The sequence below is a fragment of the Mustela nigripes genome, chromosome 1 (genome assembly GCF_022355385.1).
Source record: "Mustela nigripes isolate SB6536 chromosome 1, MUSNIG.SB6536, whole genome shotgun sequence".
NCBI lineage: Eukaryota > Metazoa > Chordata > Mammalia > Carnivora > Mustelidae > Mustela > Mustela nigripes.
Window position 1 is genome coordinate 136516326 of NC_081557.1, and position 21794 is coordinate 136538119.

General features: G+C 41.6%; 1 protein-coding gene across 1 annotated transcript in view; it reads right to left on the reverse strand.

Annotated features, from left to right (window-relative positions):
• The window catches only part of KLHL2 (kelch like family member 2), a 105327-nt gene extending 85691 nt beyond the window's left edge, over positions 1–19636 (reverse strand). Inside the window, exons 1-2 of the mRNA XM_059374215.1 lie at positions 19435–19636; positions 5321–5446 (exon numbers count right to left, since the gene is read on the reverse strand). Coding sequence (XP_059230198.1) covers positions 5321–5446; positions 19435–19460 — 152 coding nt within the window. The 5' untranslated portion in view covers positions 19461–19636. The remainder of the gene's footprint in view (positions 1–5320; positions 5447–19434) is intronic.
• Positions 19637–21794: the final 2158 nt, after the last annotated feature.

Genomic DNA, 21794 nt, shown 5'->3' on the forward strand with positions numbered 1-21794 from the left:
TAAATAAAATCTTTTAAAAAACAAAGAAACACTGTAGAAGATTACCAGTTAAATTGAGCCTAGAAGCATCAAACCATTATCTTAAATTTTCTAAATAAACAAGTCTATTTGATTTGGGGGCTCTTCCCAACTGCCCTATATTTCAAGGGATGTTTTATATTCTACTCTAGTACAACATGAAAATAAAAGAACTCACAATCTTTTACCATCGGAAGAAATAGGTATTAGAGCAATAAAAAATTTCACATATGTAATTTCCTAAAATCTCTTTCAAAAACAGTAGTATGGGCGCCTGGGTGGCTCAGTGGGTTAAAGCCTCTGCCTTCAGCTCAGGTCATGACCCCAGGGTCCTGGGATCGAGCCCCGCATCGGGCTCTCTGCTCAGCAGGGAGCCTGCTTCCTCCTCTCTCTCTGCCTGCCTCTCTGCCTACCTGTGATTTCTCTCTGTAAAATAAATAAAATAGTTTTTTAAAAAAACAGTAGTATAAAACAGTAGTATAGAAGAGAAAAACAGACTCACTTAAGTCTGTTCTTTAATTCACTTGCCAAATAAGCAACAGAATATAAATAACTAAAGAGCCACAACTCAAATTTTTCATAGCTGCACAACAGGTAACTTAATCCTACTAGTGATCTGGACCCACAATGTCTAAAAGTCCAGGAGGAAAAATACAGTAAGGGCTCCTTTAAGAGAGAGCTTCAGGGTTTCTGGTTTAAATTATCTTTGGAAATGTAAAAACTGATGTTATAACTGAAATAAATATCTATGACTTACATGTGATGTATAGGGGAGCATTTGAGTGGCTTCATATGATTTATCCTTACTAAGAACTTTCAACTCCTAACTTAAGGATCAAAATTATCTTCCTTCTAAATAAGGAACAGGCTGTCCCCAACTAATAGTATCTGAAATTTTTAAAGCTCAAATACAGTCTAATCCCATAACCTACAAAACTGAAGTTTTTCTGTTTAAAATTTATTGTGAAGGCAAGATGCTGCCTCTTGACATTTCCCTTTTTTGGTCATCTCAAAAAGCCCACACAGCATAATGTTCTCAATAAAACATGTCTGAGATTTAGTCTGCTCGTCTCCGCCACAGACCCAATACAGTGTGTTGCACATAATAAGCACTCTGTAAAGACTTATTGATTTGATTCTGAAAATGTTAGTGTTCGGAAAAGGTCCTACCCCCGCCAATTCATGCTAGGGAAATTTGAAGAGCTGACTTTCCTGCCAAAGATGTGTTGCTGAAGACCTGTCCTTTCACCACACTGCCAGGTTGTTCCTCCAACACGATTAATCTTAAAATGCTGCTCCCCTTGACAAAAGCCTTCCCTGATTCCCACTGCCCACAGGATTAAGTCCAGATTCATCATTTGATTTAAGCCTGCACAATTCTGTCCTCCTCCCACTTCCTAGTCTCGTCTGCAGAGACTCCCCAGCATGAACTCTTGATTCACTTTATCCAACAAGTTCTGTTTATCCACTCCCTTACTCGTGCAATTATCCAGGTGAGGATGCCTTTCCTCTCCTGTCCTTTGTATGAATGCTACTGTGCACCAACAGGCCCAGCAGAAACCACTTCTGTGGGTCGTTGTAGATTTCTCCTGTGAAAAATCCTCTCTGGCCCACAGTCTTTTCCACCACCTCCTCCTCTTCTCTGGACATCTCCAGCAGCAATCCAGAATTTCACAGGGAATGAGCCAAGTCTGATACTGTTTCTGGCTCCTACATAGCCTTTTGGGCAGGCAAGCTGATTTCAAGGGAGAACAAGCTGCCTACAAATACTTGTTGAATATACCGTTTAGGAGTGACTGCAGAGTTTTTAAACCAAGCAGTTTTAAGTTATTCAAGCTCATATTGGGCTAGGACATAGAGCTGCATCTGGGACTCCTGTCTAAAAAAGAAAACAAAACCAAAAATCAATCACTTCCATCAGCCAAAGGTTCATAAAACACATTCCCTACTGTACCACTGTTACTCTACCACGTAGAGGGTGAGGGCCCAAGAGCAGAGTGGTAACAACAAGGAAGATATTCCTTCCCAGAAGTCAGGAAACCACTCTCAGCTACCCCTTCCTGGCAGCAGGAAACTGATGCAATGGCAGGAAATAAGACTTCAGCTGTTTATGGAGTAGGCCTCTTTAGAGATTTCTTTCTTTTTTAATTACTCAGTGGGCTGTAAGGGGTAAGAGAGAAGTGAATGACATTAAAAACAAACCAAAAAAGGGATTCTAATGAACCCCAAAGAGAGTTTATTTTTTAAAACACTACCTGCTAGTGACTTTATTAAAACAATCACAGGGTCATAGAGCTGGCAGCCAACACCCTCCGGCTTTTCAAAGGTCACTCTTTGTCCTGAAAATCATCAACTTCCAGCCTGGTGACACATTAGCTCCTGAAACGGTGTGACACAAAGAACAAGGTACTATTTCTGAACCACACAGTTCACACCCGAAATGGGATAAATAGGTACGGGAAGGCTAGTGTTAAGTAACCCCAGGACCAAGTGCAGGTAAGCAGGAAAAAAGCTCACACGCTCAGAGAACATCAGAGCAACAAAAAACCTTACATTCCATCCTGTCCACTCCCCTCATTTCACAGCTCAGCCTCAAAGAAGTAAAACTACTGGCCCAAGGTCAAAGGGTTCCTCCCCAAACCTGGGTCATCTACCTCAGGACAAGGTGTGACCTGCCCTAAGTTCATTGAGTCATGCCTGGGTCAACAGAGACCTAATCACATCCATGAAAGGCCACAGCTCCCACACCCCACAGGCAGGGGAGGAAATGTGAACAGGCCTAGAAAAAGTCTTTCTAGACTTTTCAAAGAAAAAGAAGAGCCACTAAAAATCTCAGTTTTAAAATGACCAGACTGTTGTTTCTTACTTTTCTTGCAGTTCTATTTAGTAGCCAGTACAGTCTACCTTTAACGACTGTTACAATGGAATTAAAAAACTAAAACAGCACAGCCAGACCTGCTACGTATTCACCCAAAGACTAAGATGAAAACACTTATTAAAAATGCTGTCATTACACTATGTATTAACTAGAGTTTAAACAAAATTTGTTAATGGTCAACTAGAGTTTAAACAAAAATTTGGGAAAAAATAATTATTAGTAAAAAGAAAAATAAATAATAGAAACCCCTACATGGCATAGTCAGTTAAGCATCAGACTCTTGGTTTCAGCTCAGGTAGTGGTCTCAAGGTCCTAGGACTGGCCTGTGTGGGTCTCTGCACTTAGCTGAGAGTCTGCTTGACCCTGCTTGACAGAGGGAGTCTCCCCCTCTGCTGCTTCCCTTCTCCCCCACTTGCACACATGCGCGCACACTCTCTCAAATAAATGAATAAAATCTTTAAAAGTAAATAAATAAAAATAAAAATGCTGTCAGAGCAGGACGAGGAAGCAAGTAATAGTCAATTTACACTTCTCTCTCTCCAATCCACTTTCTACCTGGAAGCAAGTATGTTCTTTTCAAAATGAAAATCTGATCATATCTCCACCCAGTTTAAAACTCTCCAATGGCTTCCTCCCATGATGACTCCTGATAAAGACAAAAATGTATACGGCCCTAAGAATGCTGGGCCTCACCTGCCCACTCAGGCTTCTCTCTCTAGCCGTGACCCCCTGGCCATCAACACCCCAGCTGCCCCTCAGTTCCTCCAATGAGGCCAGCTCCCTCCCACCACCAGATGTGGGTACTGCCATTCCCTGTGCCTGGAACCCTCCTCTGATCTCTCCCACACCCCCATCCTGGCTTCATTTCTTTACCCCATTTGGCTTTAAATCTCAACATAATTACTTCTATCTTTCCCCGGAAGCCTTTTCTGACCACTGTAATCCACGTTCAGAGCACCAGGCAGCCCTCCTTTGTAGCACTTACTACCATTAAAATTTACAGTAAACTATGTGTGTAATTCTCTGATTAATGCCTGCTTCCTGCACTCAACCATAAGCTACATGTCTGTTTTTGCTCACCATTGTATCTCTGGCACCAAAAAGATAAATATTTACTAAATCTTTAAGTAAAGAAGAAACAAATGATGGACCTAAAGCGTGGGCTTTTAGGAAGACATAGCAGAAACAGATTGAAGGAAAGTATAAGTCATTCCCTTCTTCATTGCCCAAGCTTTTAAATATACTGACTTTCACAAAGAGAACGATGGGATTAAAAAAAGAAAAATACATGTCTTCTGCAAACAGCTAAGAAAACTGAGACTGTTACAACACATATTCGTCTTTTAATTAAAAAAAAAAAAAATTACCCGTGGTTCAATCAATTTTGGGAAGGGGGGACAGAGAAAGATGGAGAGACTCTTAAGCAGGTTCTACACCCACCATGGAACAGAGCTCCATTCCACAGCCCTGAAATCGTGAAATGAGCCGAAATCAGGAGTCATACATTTAACTGACTGAACCACCCAGACATCTCTCCACCAACTTTTAAAGCCACTCCTTTCATATCAGTGACTCTAACTAAACCTGAGAATTACCTTAGCAAGGGACATGTCACCAACTTCAACATTCCTACCACTATGACCTCCACCACCACGAGAGTCACATTTTTCTCCGATAGTTTTCTTTTCTTTTTTTGTTTTTTTAAGATTTTATTGATTTATCTGTGAAAGAGAGAGTGCGGAGAGGGAGAGTAAGAGGGAGACGCAGACTCCCAGCTGAACAGAGAGCCCAATGTGGACCTCGATCCTACGACCCTGAGATCATGATCTGAGTTGAGAGCAGAAGCTTAACGACTGAGTCACCTAGGTATCCCTCTCTGACAGTCTTCTTTCCATATTCTCTGTGGTAACTTAAAAACCCTAGACCAGCGCTGTCCAGTAGAAATTAGATAGATACACAGACAGAAATAGATATATAGATACAGATAGAGAGATAAATATAGATATGGTATAAAATATATGTGCAATGTCAAAATCTTGTACTGATCACACAAAAAAGGAAACAAGTGAAAATAATTTCAGTAATATCTATTTAACCCAAGATATCCCATATGTTATCATTTCAAAACATAATCGATATTCTTAAAACTTATTAATAAAACATTTTATATTCTATTTTGTATTAAATCTTGGAAATCTATTATATATTTCCACTTACAGAACATCTCAATTCAGACTAGCCACATGGATAGAGCAGAGCAGTCTTTTACTATCTATGCTTCTGATAAAAAACCTGCAGAAAAAGCTTTTAATGTTCTCTGTATCACACAAAGCAACGATGAGGCATGAAGAGTATATTCACTATAAACAAGTAAAAAATTAAGGGAAGAAATCCATGGTTACATGTATACTAATGGAACAATACCTTCTTAATTCGTTCATGACTTTAAAAGCTTTCTTCATATGCCAAGGATTCACTGTCACTGGGCAGTGTTTTTCAGTATTATCATCTTTTGAATCGAGAGGCTTCTGATGACCCTGCTTTGTGCATCTGTACATAAGAGAAAAAAACAACAAAAAAAGATCTTATTTCAGATAATTTAGTTCAGGCTTATCACGCTACAAGAAATACAATGAATCTTCCAAACTCATTTAGAAGAAGTCTCATAATATATCCCAATGTAAGATTAAGACACAATTCAGAACATTTTCTGATGTTCATATGATTTTAACCAAAAAAGTGGGTATTCTCTACCATGTCAAAACTCTGTCAACGACTAGCACAGAAAATTCAGTAAAAGTGATTTAGCAGACAACTGGAAATAAAAATGCTGAGAAATGATCCTCTGTGTTGGAAATTAACCTGCTTTTAACAATCTGTTGTAGTCATATATTATTTACAAACATATTACAAGACAGGAACAGGATCATATTTCACACAAACTTCAGGAACTCAGAATCTGATCTGAATTTTGCTCTCCACCTGCCAGCTTATTTACCCCACATATTTCAGACCTACTCTTCTAACAAGAGATTAATTATGTTAGCTAGAGTTTACTGAGTATTCACTATACAGCAGCCACGTGCTAAGTCATTTATTTTAAAGATTTTATTTATTTATTTGACAGAGAGATCACAAGTAGGGTAGGCAGAGAGGCAGGCAGAGAGAGGGGAAAGCAGGCTCCCTGCTGAGCAGTGAGCCTGATGTGGGGCTCAATCCCAGGACCCTGAGATCATGACCTGAGCTGAAGGCAGAGACTTAACCCACTGAGCCACCCAGGTGCCCCAGTGCTAAGTCATTTACCTGAATTATTTGCTTAATCTTCAAAACAACTCTGTGAACTCATTACGATTATTATCCCCATTTAACAGATAAAAAGATGAAGGCAAAAAAAAACTATTTGGGCAACTAAATAGTAGAGCTGGGTGAGACTGAAGCCAGTTTGATTCTTCATGCTCATTCTTTCTATTAATTCAATACAATGTCCTACATTAAACAATGATACTTAACTTCATATTTAAACACAATTTTTAAGAGCATGGGCTAAATCAGTATTGCTATATAAATTATTCTTTTGAAACTTGGGGGACAAAAAAATTAACAAATAAAATCAAGGTACCATAGTGGGGAGGTGAATTAACTGCAAATGGACAAAAGGGAACTTTTTGAGGAAATGGCTGCACAACTCCAGAAATATACTAAAAATCACTGAATTGTACAATTAGAATAGTTGAGTTTTATGGCATGTAAATTATACGTCAATAAAGCAATTAACTTAAAAAAATCAGGATACCAAATTAAACCTAAAGAAATCACACTTGTATATAAATCACACAAAGAACAGGCAAACATCATCATTTATTGCTGCATTTCTCTTTATACCTCTTCCGTTCCTGACCCATTTTGAAAGAATCATTCATTTTTAAAACATTATCTCTCATGAATTCATTAGGCACATATTATTTGAGTGCCAACTATGTACCAAGTGCTGTTATAGACACTTGGGATACATGTGAACAATGAGCAAAAAGACTCCTATCCTCACAGAGCTTGGACTCTAGGAGGGAAGAGGGGAGAGAGGGAAGAGACAATATACAGAACAAGCCAATGAAGTAAGAAGTACATCAGAAAGTAAGAGCAATGGATTGGAAAAAAACAGGCAACATAAAGAGAAGCAAGAGTATGGACTGATATAACTTGCACTAGTCAACAGGGTCATCAGATCATCAATAGCCCAACTGAGAACTGAGATTTGAACCAGGATCAGGAGGTGAGACAATGTCCGGAAGGAATGAAGAGCTAGAGCAAAGACCTGTATGAAGTTGGCGTGTTCCAGGACCATGAGACCAAGGTTGGGGCTGGGGGACAGTGGGGCGTGCAGGTCATGAAGGGCTGTAGGACGCTGGAAGGACTTTGGCTTTTACCCTGAGTACAACAGGGAGGCACTGCAGAAGAGTGACACAATACAACATGCGTTATCAAAGGACCACTTTGGCTGCTGATTGAGAATAGTCAAGGTGGGCAAAGATGAAAAAGGGTTAACTGTTTAGGAGAATAATGTAGCAGGGGGTGACAGGGGCTCAGAGCATGGCAGCAGCAGTGGAAGTAGGAGCAGTGATAAGAAGTGACTGGGTTGGGGCGCCTGGGTGGCTCAGTGGGTGGAGCCTCTGCCTTCGGCTCGGTCGTGATCTCAGGGTCCTTGGATAGAGTCCCACATCAGGCTCTCTGCTCAGCAGGGAGCCTGCTTCCCTCCCTCTCTCTGCCTGCCTCTCTGCCTACTTGTGATCTCTCTGTCAAATAAATAAATAAAATCTTAAAAATAAAAAAAGTGACTGGGTTCTGGGTATATTTTAAAGGTAGTGCCAACAAGATCTGTTGACAGAGTGGTACTCTCAATATTATTACTTTCTAGTTTTTTATTCCCCAGCCAGTTGTTTTTTTTTTTTTTTTTCTCTACCTCTAAGTTTCCTTTCTTATTTTTCTAGATCTTAAGTGGACAGAATTGGTTGAATCATCATCTTTGACTTACAACACACTGTCATCTTTAGCCCATGAGTAGCCTGTTTTTTATTTATTTGCTTACTTTTTAATATAATGAGCACCCATGAATGTACCATCCAACTATTTTCTGTTTGATCCACAGTTTAAGAATGACTTCTACACTTCTAAGGATTGTTTTTATTGTTGTTTTTTAATCTTTCTATTTTTGCTATATCTAGCAGTTTCCTTATCTGTAAGATAGACTTAATAACAGACTCATTTCTTAGGGTTATTGTGAGAATCAAATGGATTCATCTTTGTAAAATGCTTACAACAGGGTCTGGCACATAGTGGGTGCTATTTAAATGTTATTGTTTTTATTATTAGGCTAGATCAAAATTGTTAATTACATATATAAATAAATAAATATATATATATATATATATATATATATATATATATATATTAGATCTCTCATAGTCTTGTTCTTTTTATGTGATTTGTCAGAAACTAGTAAAAGTATGGTAAAATCTCCCGGTTTTTTTAAAAAAAAAAAATCTGTTGACAGAATGCATGTGGCACATCAAAGAAAATCAGAATGCCTCTTATTTTTTGGTTTGAGCAACTGGAAGGATAGAGTCTCCACTAACTGAGATGGGAGGCTGCAGGTGCAACCAGTCTGCAGTAGGAAGATCAAGAGCTTCGTCTTCATACATGTTGCTTTTAAGATAATCAGACATCCAAGTAGATATCAAATTGACATATTCGAGTCTAGAGCTAGAAAAACTTTAGCAGTAAAGAAATGTGGGGAACATTGATTCCACAGAAGGCACATGAAGCAATGAAACCCAGGCACTCAAACATTAATGTAACCTCCATCATCAACCATAGATGCTATCCTTGTCCATTCCTCTGCACCCCAAGAATCAACATAAGTTGAAGCATCTGATTCTTCCAGGGTTTGCAAACTAGAAGTAGATATAAGTCCTTTTTCTACATCCCTTGAGAGTTTTTTAAAGGGACCTTACAAATAAATTAATACAAGACACTGTCTCCAGTGGGTGAGCCCACAGCTGGAATGGGAGAACAGCATGGTGCACTCTACGCCCTGTGGCCTGTATGTGTGTGTGTGTGTGTGTGTAGACAGATGATTTATACTAGCTCTTTTTCTCAGGCCAAGTAAGTCTAGGAGCGAAAGATGAAAGAACATTCAGATCTGGCAGAGGGGACTGGGAAATACTTTATAGTAAAAGACATACTCCATAATGCTATTTCTCACCATCCTTTCATAAAGAAAATTGTAGGACAAAAAAATTATGTAAGATATATGCAACCTATGCAAACTTTCTGACCATGTAACACTGGATGTCCACATGTATAACAAGTTAAGATTTACACCTGCTTCTAGTTTAAGAACTTAAAAGAGTTTACAACGTAGGGAAAATAAAATATTGAAGATTGGCAAAACTATCATAGAAGGCTTTTCAATGCTCAGAATGGAAGCAAAAGTAACTCAGCCCTAGAAGGAATATCGTTATATAAGAGTCAAAAATGTTTATATTTGCTTAGGAAATTATGAATTAAAACTTCGTGCAGTAGAGAATTAACTTTAAGACAGCTACCATACAATAATCAATATTTTTATTGGTGCAGTCTATTTTCAGTCTATTTTCTGATTTTCCTGATGTACTCCAAAAACTCTACAAAGAAAAGAAAGGCTTAACACTGAATTTTTTTTAAGTGTTCTCTGTACTAAGAGCTACTTAGAAATACAACACCCTGCTGCACAGGGACACTTTTTTTTTTTTTTTTAAAGATTTTATTTATTTATTTGACAGACAGAGATCACAAGTAGGCAGAGAGGCAGGCAGAGAGAGAGGAGGAAGCAGGCTCCCCACTGAGCAGAGAGCCTGATGCGGGGCTCAATCCCAGGACCCTGAGATCACGACCCGAGCCAAAGGCAGCGGCTTAACCCACTGAGCCACCCAGGCGCCCCTGCACAGGGACACATTTTCAACATTAAAGTCCTTTCCATAATCTTTCACTTCCTATGTGGTTTTGTGTTAGACGGTCTCTTATTCAAAAGCAGAGCTGAGTAAAAAAAAAAAAAAAAAAATGACACATCATGCCTAAAACTACAAGTATGGAAAATGAACATATACTAGGAAGCAGGTAAGTGGGAGGTGAAGGTTTACCCTTTAGGTTATACCAGTCAAGTGTAGTTATACCTTCTCCCTGCTTCCCTTCTAAAGCAGGGAGCTAGCCTTTTCCAGAGAAGCTTCTCATTCTAAGATTTGGCTTCTCAGACTAGGTAACTAGGTAACTCTAACTCTGCCCCCAAACACACTACTGACAATGAATGAGTTCTCCAAGAAGGAGAAAATAAAGACTCTAATAGGTCTATCTTCCTGAAAGAGTCAAGACCCATAATCAAGCAGAGGTTGGTTCTGAGGCCATCTTAGAAATGAGGTATAGTTTCTTTAGCTATATAGTATTTGATCTGGAATAGTGATTCCCAGTGGCAGGGGACAAGACCAAAATGACCCAAGCAATTTTTTCAAACATGAAAAATTTTCACATGAAGATTCAGGCAGGCCCTTTTTATAGGACTAGATATATCAGAATGACAGCTTCTCCAAGAGTAGGGGTGAAAAGCAGCTATGTATAATTTAAAATTGAAAAAAAAAAAAAAGGTGATGTAATATGTCCCACCACCCACTTACCTCCCACCCTGGGACAATCATCTCAGATTGAGAACAAACACTTTAGAAAATATGGGTTGTTCATGTTTTTAGGGTTTTCTGGTGGAAACAATGTTACAATTCATGTGAATGATGCAGCTGCAAAATTTAACAGGGAACCAGACATTTTCACATTCAGGACACAAATACTTAGCCCCTGGATGGCCACCATCTCATTCTCCCCTCTGCCTGTTCACCTCAAAAGCTGCAAGACTCCCTTGCTTGCAATGAGTCACCCACCATTACTCACAAACTTCTGCCAAGTTCACGTCAGCAGCTGTTGTTTTCAGAGTCACCATCCACCACTGCTCTGAAGTTTTCTCCATTACCTTATTACATCTCTCCTATTTCCTCTGCTGCTTTCCTAGCTAAACTTGCATTCAGAATCTAATTATCATACTAACATTGCTCCCATTCACAAAACCAAGATATCAGAAGTAGAGATTCAATAATAACCAATATTTTAACTAGTATTTGTTATGTCACTCTACAGTTTACCAATGAAATACTCTCACATCCTTCATCTTACCCAAATAACCACCACAGTATTTAGAGGTTGTAAAAATAGAGGGCTTTCTCCACTGGAAACATGTTTTGGTTTGTGGCAGAGTTGTGGTTTCAATTTTTGCAATTAACTAAAGACAAAGAGACATTCTCTGCAAATTCTCTTCAAGTGTTTGGAATTTAAACTTTTATTAGGTACAGAGCCAGCAGACTAACTATAATCTACAAATATATGGTCATATTACCAAAAAAATATAGCTTAAAAAGACGTTAACATCTGCCCTCCTGACATGTAGGAATTTGGATTATACCTTCAGTATGAAGACCTTTAAGAACTGAATAGGAAGCATCTGTGAGACAAATACAAAAAGCAAAGAAAAAATCATGCCATCTAGTCAGAGAACACCTTACAAAAACATCATAATGCCATTGAAATCTTGCCATTTGCAAAGATATGGACAAACCTAGAGTATTATGCTAAGAGAAAAAGGTCAAAGACGAATACCACATGATTTCACTTACATGTGGAATCTAAACAACAACAAAAGAGACACAGATTCATAAATAGAGAAAACAATCTAGTGGTTGCTAGAGAGGAGAAGGTTTGGGGGCTAGGTGAAACAGGTGAAGGGGACTAAGAGGTACAAACTTCCAGTTATAAGATAAGTCACGAGGGGGGCGCCTGGGTGGCTCAGTGGGTTAAGCCGCTGCCTTTGACTTGGGTCATGATCTCAGGGTCCTGGGATTGAGCCCCGCGTCGGGCTCTCTGCTCAGCAGGGAGCCTACTTCCCTCTCTCTCTCTGCCTGCCTCTCTGCCTACTTGTGATCTCTGTCTGTCAAATAAATAAATAAAATCTTTAAAAAAAAAAAGATAAGTCACGAGGATGAGAGGCGCAGCACAGGGAATATAGTCAACAATATTTTAATAACTTTGCATGGTGACAGAACAAAAGGTAATGCCACTGATTATATATATATATATATATATATATATATATATATATACTTTTTTTTCCCCCCAAAAGTTATGTTTCAGCTTTCTCTGAGCTGGAAAAGCTGGAAAGACCCAATTTTACTAAAATGGATTAACAATGAAAGCAGAGCACTGAACCTACTGGAGGACAGAGGGAGAAATCACGTATGTCCTCTCTTTTCCTCCTAGGATTTAGTTGTGTAGCTTTATGTTAAGTGTGTGGAGAAGCACTGGCAGGAGGAGGTGGTTGGGATGTCTGAAGTGGAGAGGCTGATGGAAGTTGGGATATAATTGTTCTCTGATAGTAGAACAATAGAGCTGTAAAAAGCTCTACTTCAGTTCAACTCAGCTCTCTCTCCCTCTCTCCCTCCCACCTACATGACAAACAGAGCACAAATCAGGCACTTTTTGTCCCTGGCAGTGACTATTACCAGGAAAGGGACCAGGGTAAAAGTATGTCTTATGCAAGATCAATCTTATTTTAAAGAATACATTATGAACAGTTAACAAAGCACTGTCAGAGTGGGATATTTATGATGTGCTAAAATTGGGAGGAGGAAGTTGATGATCCATTTCAAACACTCCCATGCCTTTTAGCAACTCCTATTTCTGGCCTTTCTTTCACCACTTTTCATAGTATTACCAGCGCTTGGCCAGTAAGAGAGGGCAGCAATCTGATTTGACAATTTAGTTGACTAAGCCACATTTTCTAGCACTTGAACGAAAAGGCACTAGAAGAGGACCAGAATCACCTGGAAGACCTGCACGGTAGTTCTGCTACACCTAATACTAACCAAGTGACCTTGGGTATAGTCACTTGGTCTCTCTGAGCTTCAGATGGTTTACTTATAAAATAAGCTTTCGTTATTCCATAAATATGTCTAATATGAAATGTAATAGGAAAGTCAAAGATAATAACACCTCACCTACTTGCCTCAGGGAGCTGTACAAGCACTAAGTACTGTATGAATGTAAATACAGAGTTAAGAAGAAAAATGTTGAGGTTGGGAGCTAAACTGAATGTAGAGATCTATTTTTATGGATTTTAATGGCCTTCCTCATTTTTAATTGCAACAATCAATCAAAAGTAATTAGCAATACTCCAGACAACCACCACTGTTAATAAATCAAGTAGGTAAGCACTGCTTAGATGCCGACCACATGCCCTAACATTAAGCAGAGTGAGGGATATACAGGAGGCTGAACGCAGGAAACTTCTCCAATTACCATCTAACTGGGAGGCACATTTGAAACCACTAGGGAATGGCGTAAGTCAGTACGCAAGTGCAAGATAATGGGTTACTGATACTGTAGGAATGCAAAGAGCGGCTGAAATGAATTGGAGTAAATAGGGAAGACTCTGAAGGAAGACAGGGTTCCAAGTGGGCCTTGGAAGAATTCCAAGTTGTTTTAACTGGGGACAGGACAGGAAAAGGCTATGTGATAAGGCAGAGTTTACTCTAGGAGGTCAAAAGCAAATAATAATTTTGAACATACTATAAGATTAAGCCAAAATGGTAAGAGGGTTCTGATCACTGGGTTGAGATAACTGGTTTGCTAAGTCATTGGATGTGACTGTAAGATGTTGTTGGGGTCAAAACCATAGATGGACTACAAGGTGAGGAAAGAACACACAGAGGTTAATAGGAGAAAAAGTAGGAGAAAAAAAATGCAGGTATCAAGGGATAAAATCTGTTGGTCAGAATGGTAGTAGTCAGAATGAACACTTGAAACCAGGACTCTACATTTCCTGGAAGCTAATAAGAAGTGGAAGACGATGAGAGAGAGACACCAGAGACCCTTCCAAGGCTTTGGGTATCTAGGACCAGAAGAATGATTAACCACTGAATAAGTGCAGATGTTACAAAGTGAAGTCAGTTTGAGAACTCAGTTTTAGGCATGTCGAATCTAAGATATAAGCTAAGAGTAGATGTTCTGTAAGAAGCTGACAATTCACGACTGAAGCACAGATCTAGAACCCAGGCTTGAGATATAGATGGAGCCACAACTTAGTGATTAATAGTTGATTAAAAACAACTGGCCACGACCTGCATTTGTGAGGAGGAGCCAACAAACAGTAATAGAAGAGAAGCCATGTAAAACAGGAAAAAAGTGTTCAATGAGTCCCAACTTCTCCTCTACTTCATAACCTATGAAAATTAACCATCTGAAAAAAGATAATAGAGACCTACAGACAAGGGTGTTGACAAGACTAAATGAAATAAAGTAAATCATATTTAACGACCTAAAAACTACAGGAGGAAACCAAGAAAAAGTAGTGACATGAAAAGCAGAACTTATTTTTCAAGGCAGGATCAGTGAAAAGAACTGATCAAAAAAATACTTTAGTGGGGTGCCTGGGTGGCTCACTGGGTTAAAGCCTCTGCCTTTGACTCAGGTCATGATCCCAGGGTCCTGGGATCGAGCCCCGAATTGGGCTCTCTGCTCAGCAGGGAGCCTGCTTCCTCCCCTCTCTCTGCCTGCTTCTCTGCCTACTTGTGATCTGTCAAATAAATAAATAAAATCTTAAAAAAAAAAATACTTTAGCAAATGCCAACAGCCTGAAATGTAAAACAGTAAAGCACATAACACAAAATATACTGACCCATGCACTACAGTAAATGTATTATATATTTGTTCACGATCAGTTTCAACCACAAGGAAAAGGACTTTGTTTTCTTTTCTTTTCTTTTCTTTTTTTTAAGATGTTATTTATTTATCAGAGAGAAGGAGAGAGAGTGAGCACAGGCAGACAGAATGGCAGGCAGAGGCAGAGGGAGAAGCAGGCTCCCTGCCGAGCAAGGAGCCCGATGTGGGACTCAATCCCAGGACACTGGCATCATGACCTGAGCCGAAGGCAGCTGCTTAACCAACTGAGCCACCCAGGCGAAGGACTTTGTTTTCTGAGATATCCCCAAAGCCTGGTCATAGTAAGCACCCAATAAACATGAATGAAAAACCTGAACTCCCTTATTATAAACAGTAAATACATCTGGAATTTAGAAGAACTCTACAGAAGAGCATCTAAAAAGCAATTTTCATTCTCTGTATCACCTGGAAAGAACCCTCCATCTGATCTTAAGAAGTTCAATTGTTTTCATAAACATTCCTGATGCAGTTCCTTAACAGCCACAGGTGAGTAAATTTACGTTCATGAAAGCATACTTACTAATATTGATTGAATGCCTACTGGGTGCATTAGAAAGTACAGACTAGAAACAAGGATTGGGGCTATTCAGTAGGAGGAGGATGAGTGATTTCCCAGCATCAGAAAATTTTAAAACTACTGCTGACATGTTACCTATTTCCAGAGTCCACATCTCGAGTTCCCAAATACACTTAAGAATTTTCCTTATATAACTTCCTTTAACACACACTGATCCATGTCTTCTCTCAACATCATCTTGTCAGTCATTACTACTCCTAAATATTTTAAACATATTTGTCACTGAGGAGATTCACCTATGATCTGACAGATGCCCAACTTAACATTCATGTCTAGTTATACAAAAACAAGAATATATTCCAATGTGCTATAAAAGACAAACCAATGAATATGGGGGTAACCTGTGTCAGGGTTCTAAATTCCCAGTAATTGAATCTTTTTTTTTTTTTTAAGAATTTATTTATTCATTTGACAGCGAGAGATCACAAGTAGGCAGAGAGGCAGGCAGAGAGAGAGAGAGGAGGAAGCAGGCTCCCTGCTGAGCAGAGAGCCCAATGCGGGACTCGATCCCAGGACCCTGAGATCATGACCTGAGCCGAAGGCAGCGGCTTAACCCACTGAGCCACCCAGGCGCCCCCAGTAATTGAATCTTAAAAAGTAGAAAGAACATTAAAAGTCATCTGGTCCAGTGGATTACAAATGTCAGGCTTCAGGGAACTTTTTACTGGTCTGACAAAATAAGGAAAATGTAGTAAGGTTTCATAAAACTAAATTAATTCCATTTAAGGACGAGCTTTTAATCTGAGATAATGCCCTTCTTTGTATTTGGAAAGGGACACTAAAACGTCCTTTCTCTTACCAAAAGATAGTGAGAGTTATAGTAAAAGTTGATAATTATTTTATAGATCTTTTTTCCTGCTAGGCAAAACAAAAAACTTAGCAATCCTGTGTTGGACCTGAGTTTTTCTCTTTTAACTTCACAGGTCAGTGAAATCCAAAATTCTGAAAACTTCTGTTCTAATTCAACCCATCTTCTGCTGTCTAAATCCCTTAGAGCGTGGTCAACGAGATGTTTGCCTGCCTAAGCTTGAACAACTCCGATGCCAAGACTCTCCAGTGATATGGAATCATTGGTCCAAGATACCGTTGTATCTGAGGCATGTTTGCTTAGTTTTGTGAAGGAAAAGCAACAATATAAGGCTTGTAGAGAGAAAGTCAACTTGTGAAAGAGGAGCCAGAAAGAAAATGAAGGCTAAGAAACTGGTGAGGGGTGGTCAAAGAAATGCATTCCATTCTATACTTGTCTTCCCTCAACTTAATAATTATGAAAATCCTTTGCAAAAATAACCATAAAAGCCAGAATGTGTGAAACATTCCTAGGGTCAAGGCTGCATATCTCAGTTTAGCACCTGGATTTCCTTTACTACCCTACATCTAGTTTTTAGTAACACACCTTCAGGTTCGATCAGAGGCAAATGTCCCATTATCTTCATATCACCCAAACTCCAAAATGCAAGACAATCAAAATGCTACATATAGAATGCAAAAAACAATACACAGAGATACGAAGCCCAGTGACAACATGAGAGTCAAAAAGGATGAGGAGAAAGTGGAGGCAAAAAGTGGAAAGAGTACACGAAATCAAAACCTAATTTCAACAAGCCTATCCCAAAGGAACTACAGAAACTCCACCCCTCTAAGACCATGTGCTAACAGGCCAAAGGGCAGGAAGGTGGGATTTGAAAACACTGAAACTAGCTGTTAGAGAAGAAGCACCAGCATAAGCTCCTACACAGTGTCAGGCAGAGACAGGCATTCAAATATTTGCAGAATTAATGAATTAACAAACACACACTTCCCCAAAGAGGACCTAAGTCCCTGCTTCCTACCACATCACCCAAGGCTTCAGACATCTTTCATCAAACATCTTTCCCTGCCTTAAAACTCAGGCTAAAAATCTAACCTTACGAAAAGCTGAGTCCTCCCAATAACTTCCACTGCCTCCATCCACCTAGCTTTAGCCCAACGAGGCCCAATAAAGCTCCTTCCCCAAAGACACCGTCTTGCAATTCTCAAACACAGCACCCCATGACTTAGTGAGAAAGGAAAAAGTAAGCTAATGGGAGTGAAGACAAAGAGGCCAAGTGGTAGGAAGGAAAACTATTACAGATTCTAACAAACTCTGAACTGAAGATTAATTCTACAGAGACCAAATGAAAACAAACCCTATTTGTATTTATCATTAAATGAATAAGCACAATGAAAAAGTCTCACCAACTTTAGACACCCACAATTAAAAGAAGTTTTAACAGTTCTTTGATCCCTGCGGGCATTCCTAGCCTTCCATCACATCTCAGCCTGCCATTGTTCTAGCATTACTGATGGAGTCTCAATACCAAAGAATTGTGCTAGATACCAAAATTATGGTTAATTGATCTGTCCTAGATCCCGTTTATCAATGTTTGCATGCACACATCAATTTCATTTTTCAATTAAGTCTATTTGAACCATTTTCTATGTCTCTACTCTCTCCTTCCAGAGCCTTATTGTTGTCCACACCCTTTTTTCACCTGCATTCTTAGAGCCCCTGTTCTTTCCTATAGTTCCCTCTGCTTCAAAAGTAAAATGGGACTGCAGAAAATGGAATATAAAGGGGGCAGATTTACTACAACTAACATGCCGACATGGTATATTCTATATATTATGTGCTACCTACATACAGGTAACATTTCCTGCCTTAATTGCCTTTGAGCCTGGACAGAATCCATGTGCTGTATTCACACTGCTGATGCTAACAACCCACCATCATGTTTCCTAGGGGTTCAGGTGCTTTCCCAAAGCCACTGAAGAACATGACCAGAAAACAAAGCCTACAAACCCCTCAAAGCCATAGTGATCAGGAAGCAACAGAGCCTTGCTTCTATATGCCCAAGAGGGTCAATTCATCAGTCTTACGGCGGACTCCTCAGATCCCGATGACCTGTTCCACTCAAGCTAAAAATGCTGTAAGGCACTTTTAGAAATTGTAGTTCCAGGATCCTATTAGCTCTCCTAAAAGGACTTGACATCAAAATATTATTCAACCCAAGCCAAATATCCACATTTTGGCTGGAACTCTGCCAACTAATCGCAAGAGGCTGGTGCCATGGAGAGAAGCTGGCCAAATCTAAGTGAAAAACGATAAGGCTCCATGAATAAGCTCCCATGAAAAGGTACTCCGTTCTCAGAATGAGGTTTGCTTGAGGTCTGAAAAGTCAGATTCAAGGGGCTCTTGTCCCTTCCTAAAGGTTAACCTAAGGAAGGCAAATCAAAATTGAAATTTTCAAAACTCCTGAGGATTTTATAGTCCACTTTTACTAAACACTTTCCAAAACATAATACTGTACTGAATAATGCAAATCTTCGATAGCTCCCACAATAACTGTGCAACTGTTATTATTTCTGGAAAGTAGTTTCGTTGCAGGTATCTTGAATGTATCTGGGTACCAAGGAAAAAGACACCTGTGCCTGGCAGGTCGCTACACTACTAATTTGCCTAGGGTACCAAGGAAGCAGAAGATGCTCCGGTTTCTGGATACAATTTTCTGCAGTGCCAGGTAAAAGAGGTCACATGCCCTGAAGAGCCGTGGCTCCTTTAGAGTGATGTAAAAGCTCCTCAGATAATAATTTTGCTAGAAATTCAGAGAAGCAAGCGACCTAAGACCAATTCATTTAGACACCGGTGTCTGGTACTTTCCAGGTTGCCTTTTTCAACGGACTCCCGTGCAGCACATCTCCATCACTCAGAAAGGGGCCGGCAAGCTGGACACAAGCAGCCCATGCATTCCAGGGAGGCGTACACAGGACGGGCAGAGTCCCCAAGCTCAGCCCCACACCGAATCTTCTATTCGCCCGGGATCGGGAAGACCTTTCCCTGGAAATCCTGGACAGGGTTTTAAGTCACTGCCTGGCCAGGCTGAGTTTCCGTCCGCGTCCACCTCAGGACTGCGGGAACCGCGCCTCGTCACGCCCCGCAGCTTCCACCTCCCGCCGCCCCCCGGCGTCCGCTCCCCGGCGGCTTCCGCCAGCGGGCACCGGGCGGCCGTCTCCGAGCAGCCCCCGCGGCCGGCGACACGCGCCGCAGCAGCGCGCTTATCCGCAGCGGCACAGCCCGCCCGCTCGCCCGCTCACTCACGCGGGAGGCAGCGACGGCGTCTCCATTGTGGCTCCTCTCGGGCTTCAGAACGCAGGCACCGACCGCCGCCGCCAGCACCATTCCAGCCGCGGACGCCGGCACTGCTCGCCCGCCGAGCCGCGTTCCATCCGCCCCAGAGGGGGCGCCGCGCTCGCCTCACCGCGCGCCACCACCTGCGGCGGCGGCCCCCGCGGCCATGGCCCGCTCGGCCGGGCGCGCTCCGTCTGCCTGCGCGGCTCCCGCGCTCGCTGGAGTGCCGGGCGGTGGCGGCGGTGGAGGCGGCGGCGGCGGCGGAGGCGGCGGCGGCGGCGGGACCGGCGGGCGCGCGGGCTCGGCCACTTCCGGGTTCGGCCCCGGCCGCGCCGACGCCGTGACGGGACGGCGATGCGGCCTCCCGCGGCGGCCGAGGACCCCTCCCTCGGCGCCTCCCCTTCCTCCTCCTCCTGCTGCTGCGGCTGCTACTGAGGGTGCTACCGCTGCGGAGGGTGCTGCTGCCGCCGCTGCTGCTGCTGTTCCTGCCGGCGGAGGCGTGCGGGCGCCAGCCGGGTGCGGGGCGGGACGGGGGCGGCGGCCGCCCGCAGCTGGGGTTGTGGGTCACCGGGGCGGGAGGAGGGGGGTTGCTAGAAAATAGAAGGGGGTGTTGTCTGTGCGGGGAAAGGGCACCCGAAAGCACAGCATATCAGCGCTCTCTCTTGACTTATGCTGTGCTTCTCAGGCTGTTCACATCATTCTCTTTTGATTTGAACCTCTCTATGCCCAGGGAGAGGAGAAGGGTAGGCATTCACCAACTACTTCTTAGCAAATGGTGAAACTGAGGCAAGGAGAAATGAATTTGTCCAGTTTCCCAAGCAAGGACCTGGGCCTTCCTTCTCAGTGTAGGATCCGTTCTTTGTACAGGTGAAGTGAGCACCTACTAGACAAGATTTTGGTAGGGGATGCGGTAAGAGAGCAAAACCAGGTCTCCCTGCTCATGGAGCTGTCAATCTAGACGGGCTAAGAAACAAACGAAGGATGCATGCTATGCAGAAAATCAGAGTGAGGAAAATGGGATGCTATTTTAGGAGTAGCCTGAGAAGTCCCCTCAAATGATATCATTTAAACAGGGATGGAATAAAATCAATCTTTAGGAAAGCAAAAAGTCCTCAGGGCCAGGGAAGAGTAAGGCAGAGACTCCTGTGCACAGGTCTTGCCTGGCTTGCTGGGGAACAGGGAGAAGAACAATGTAGCAGGTGGTCACCGAGATACGCCCGCTGGACAACAGTAGCGTCTGGCAGTTGGTTAGAAATGCGAATTCAGGAGGCCCACTTCAGATCTACTGAACCAGAAACGGGGGGGGGGGGGGGGGGGGTGGAGCCTAGGAGTCTGCTGTAACAAGGCTTCCAGATGATGCTGATGCCCTAAGGTTTGAGAACCTCTGGTGTGGCTGAAGCAGAGTGAGGACAGGAGACAGTCCGAGGAGATATCCTGTGGGGAGTACTGACAGATCGCAGAGGCACTGTAGGCCATCGTAAAAGATCTGGCTTTCACCAAGAAGAGGAGCTACTGTGAAGTTGTGAGCAGATTAATCTGATAATTAAAAGGACAGCTTTGCTGGTATTTGTTTCAAAATACTCCACCAAAAAAGAAAAAGGAAGGGTAAGGAATCGAAGGAAAATGATTTAAAAATGGGCAAAATGTTGATTTTTGATGCTGAGTGATGGGTACATGAGGATGTTCATCATTTACTTGTATGTGTATGTTTTTCAAGGCCCATAATAAAAAAAAAAGTGGTGTTTTGTTTTGTTTTTTAAAAGATGACTGGTTGCTATATGAGCAGAATATGCGGGGAAGTAAGAGAGCAAACGGTTTAGCCTAGCTGGAATGGGAAATAAGGATGGCCTGGAAAAGTCAGAGTGATGGAGAGAAGTGGGCAGATTCTGATTCTGTTTAGAAGATAAAGCACACAGGAATTGCTGATAGGTTAGATATGAGTATAAGAAAAAGAATAGAGTCAAAGATGATCCCCAGGGTTTTTGATCTGGGCTCTTGGGAGAATGGACTTGATATTTACTGAGATTGGGGAGATAGAAAGAAACAGATTTGGTCGGGGGAGGGAAGTATTTGTAAACTCTGATTTAGACATGATTAAGTTGGAGGTTTCTATTAAACATCCATGTAAAGATAGGTGTAGACAATTAGATAAGTATATCTGAAGTGGACATAACCGTGGAGTTTGTCAGCATGCAGGTGTTATTCAAAGTCATGGAACTGGCTGAGATCCACTACATCATGTAGCTATGGAAGAGGACAAAGAAATGAGCCCTGGGGGGGCGCCTGGGTGGCTCAGTGGGTTTAGCCGCTGCCTTCGGCTCAGGTCATGA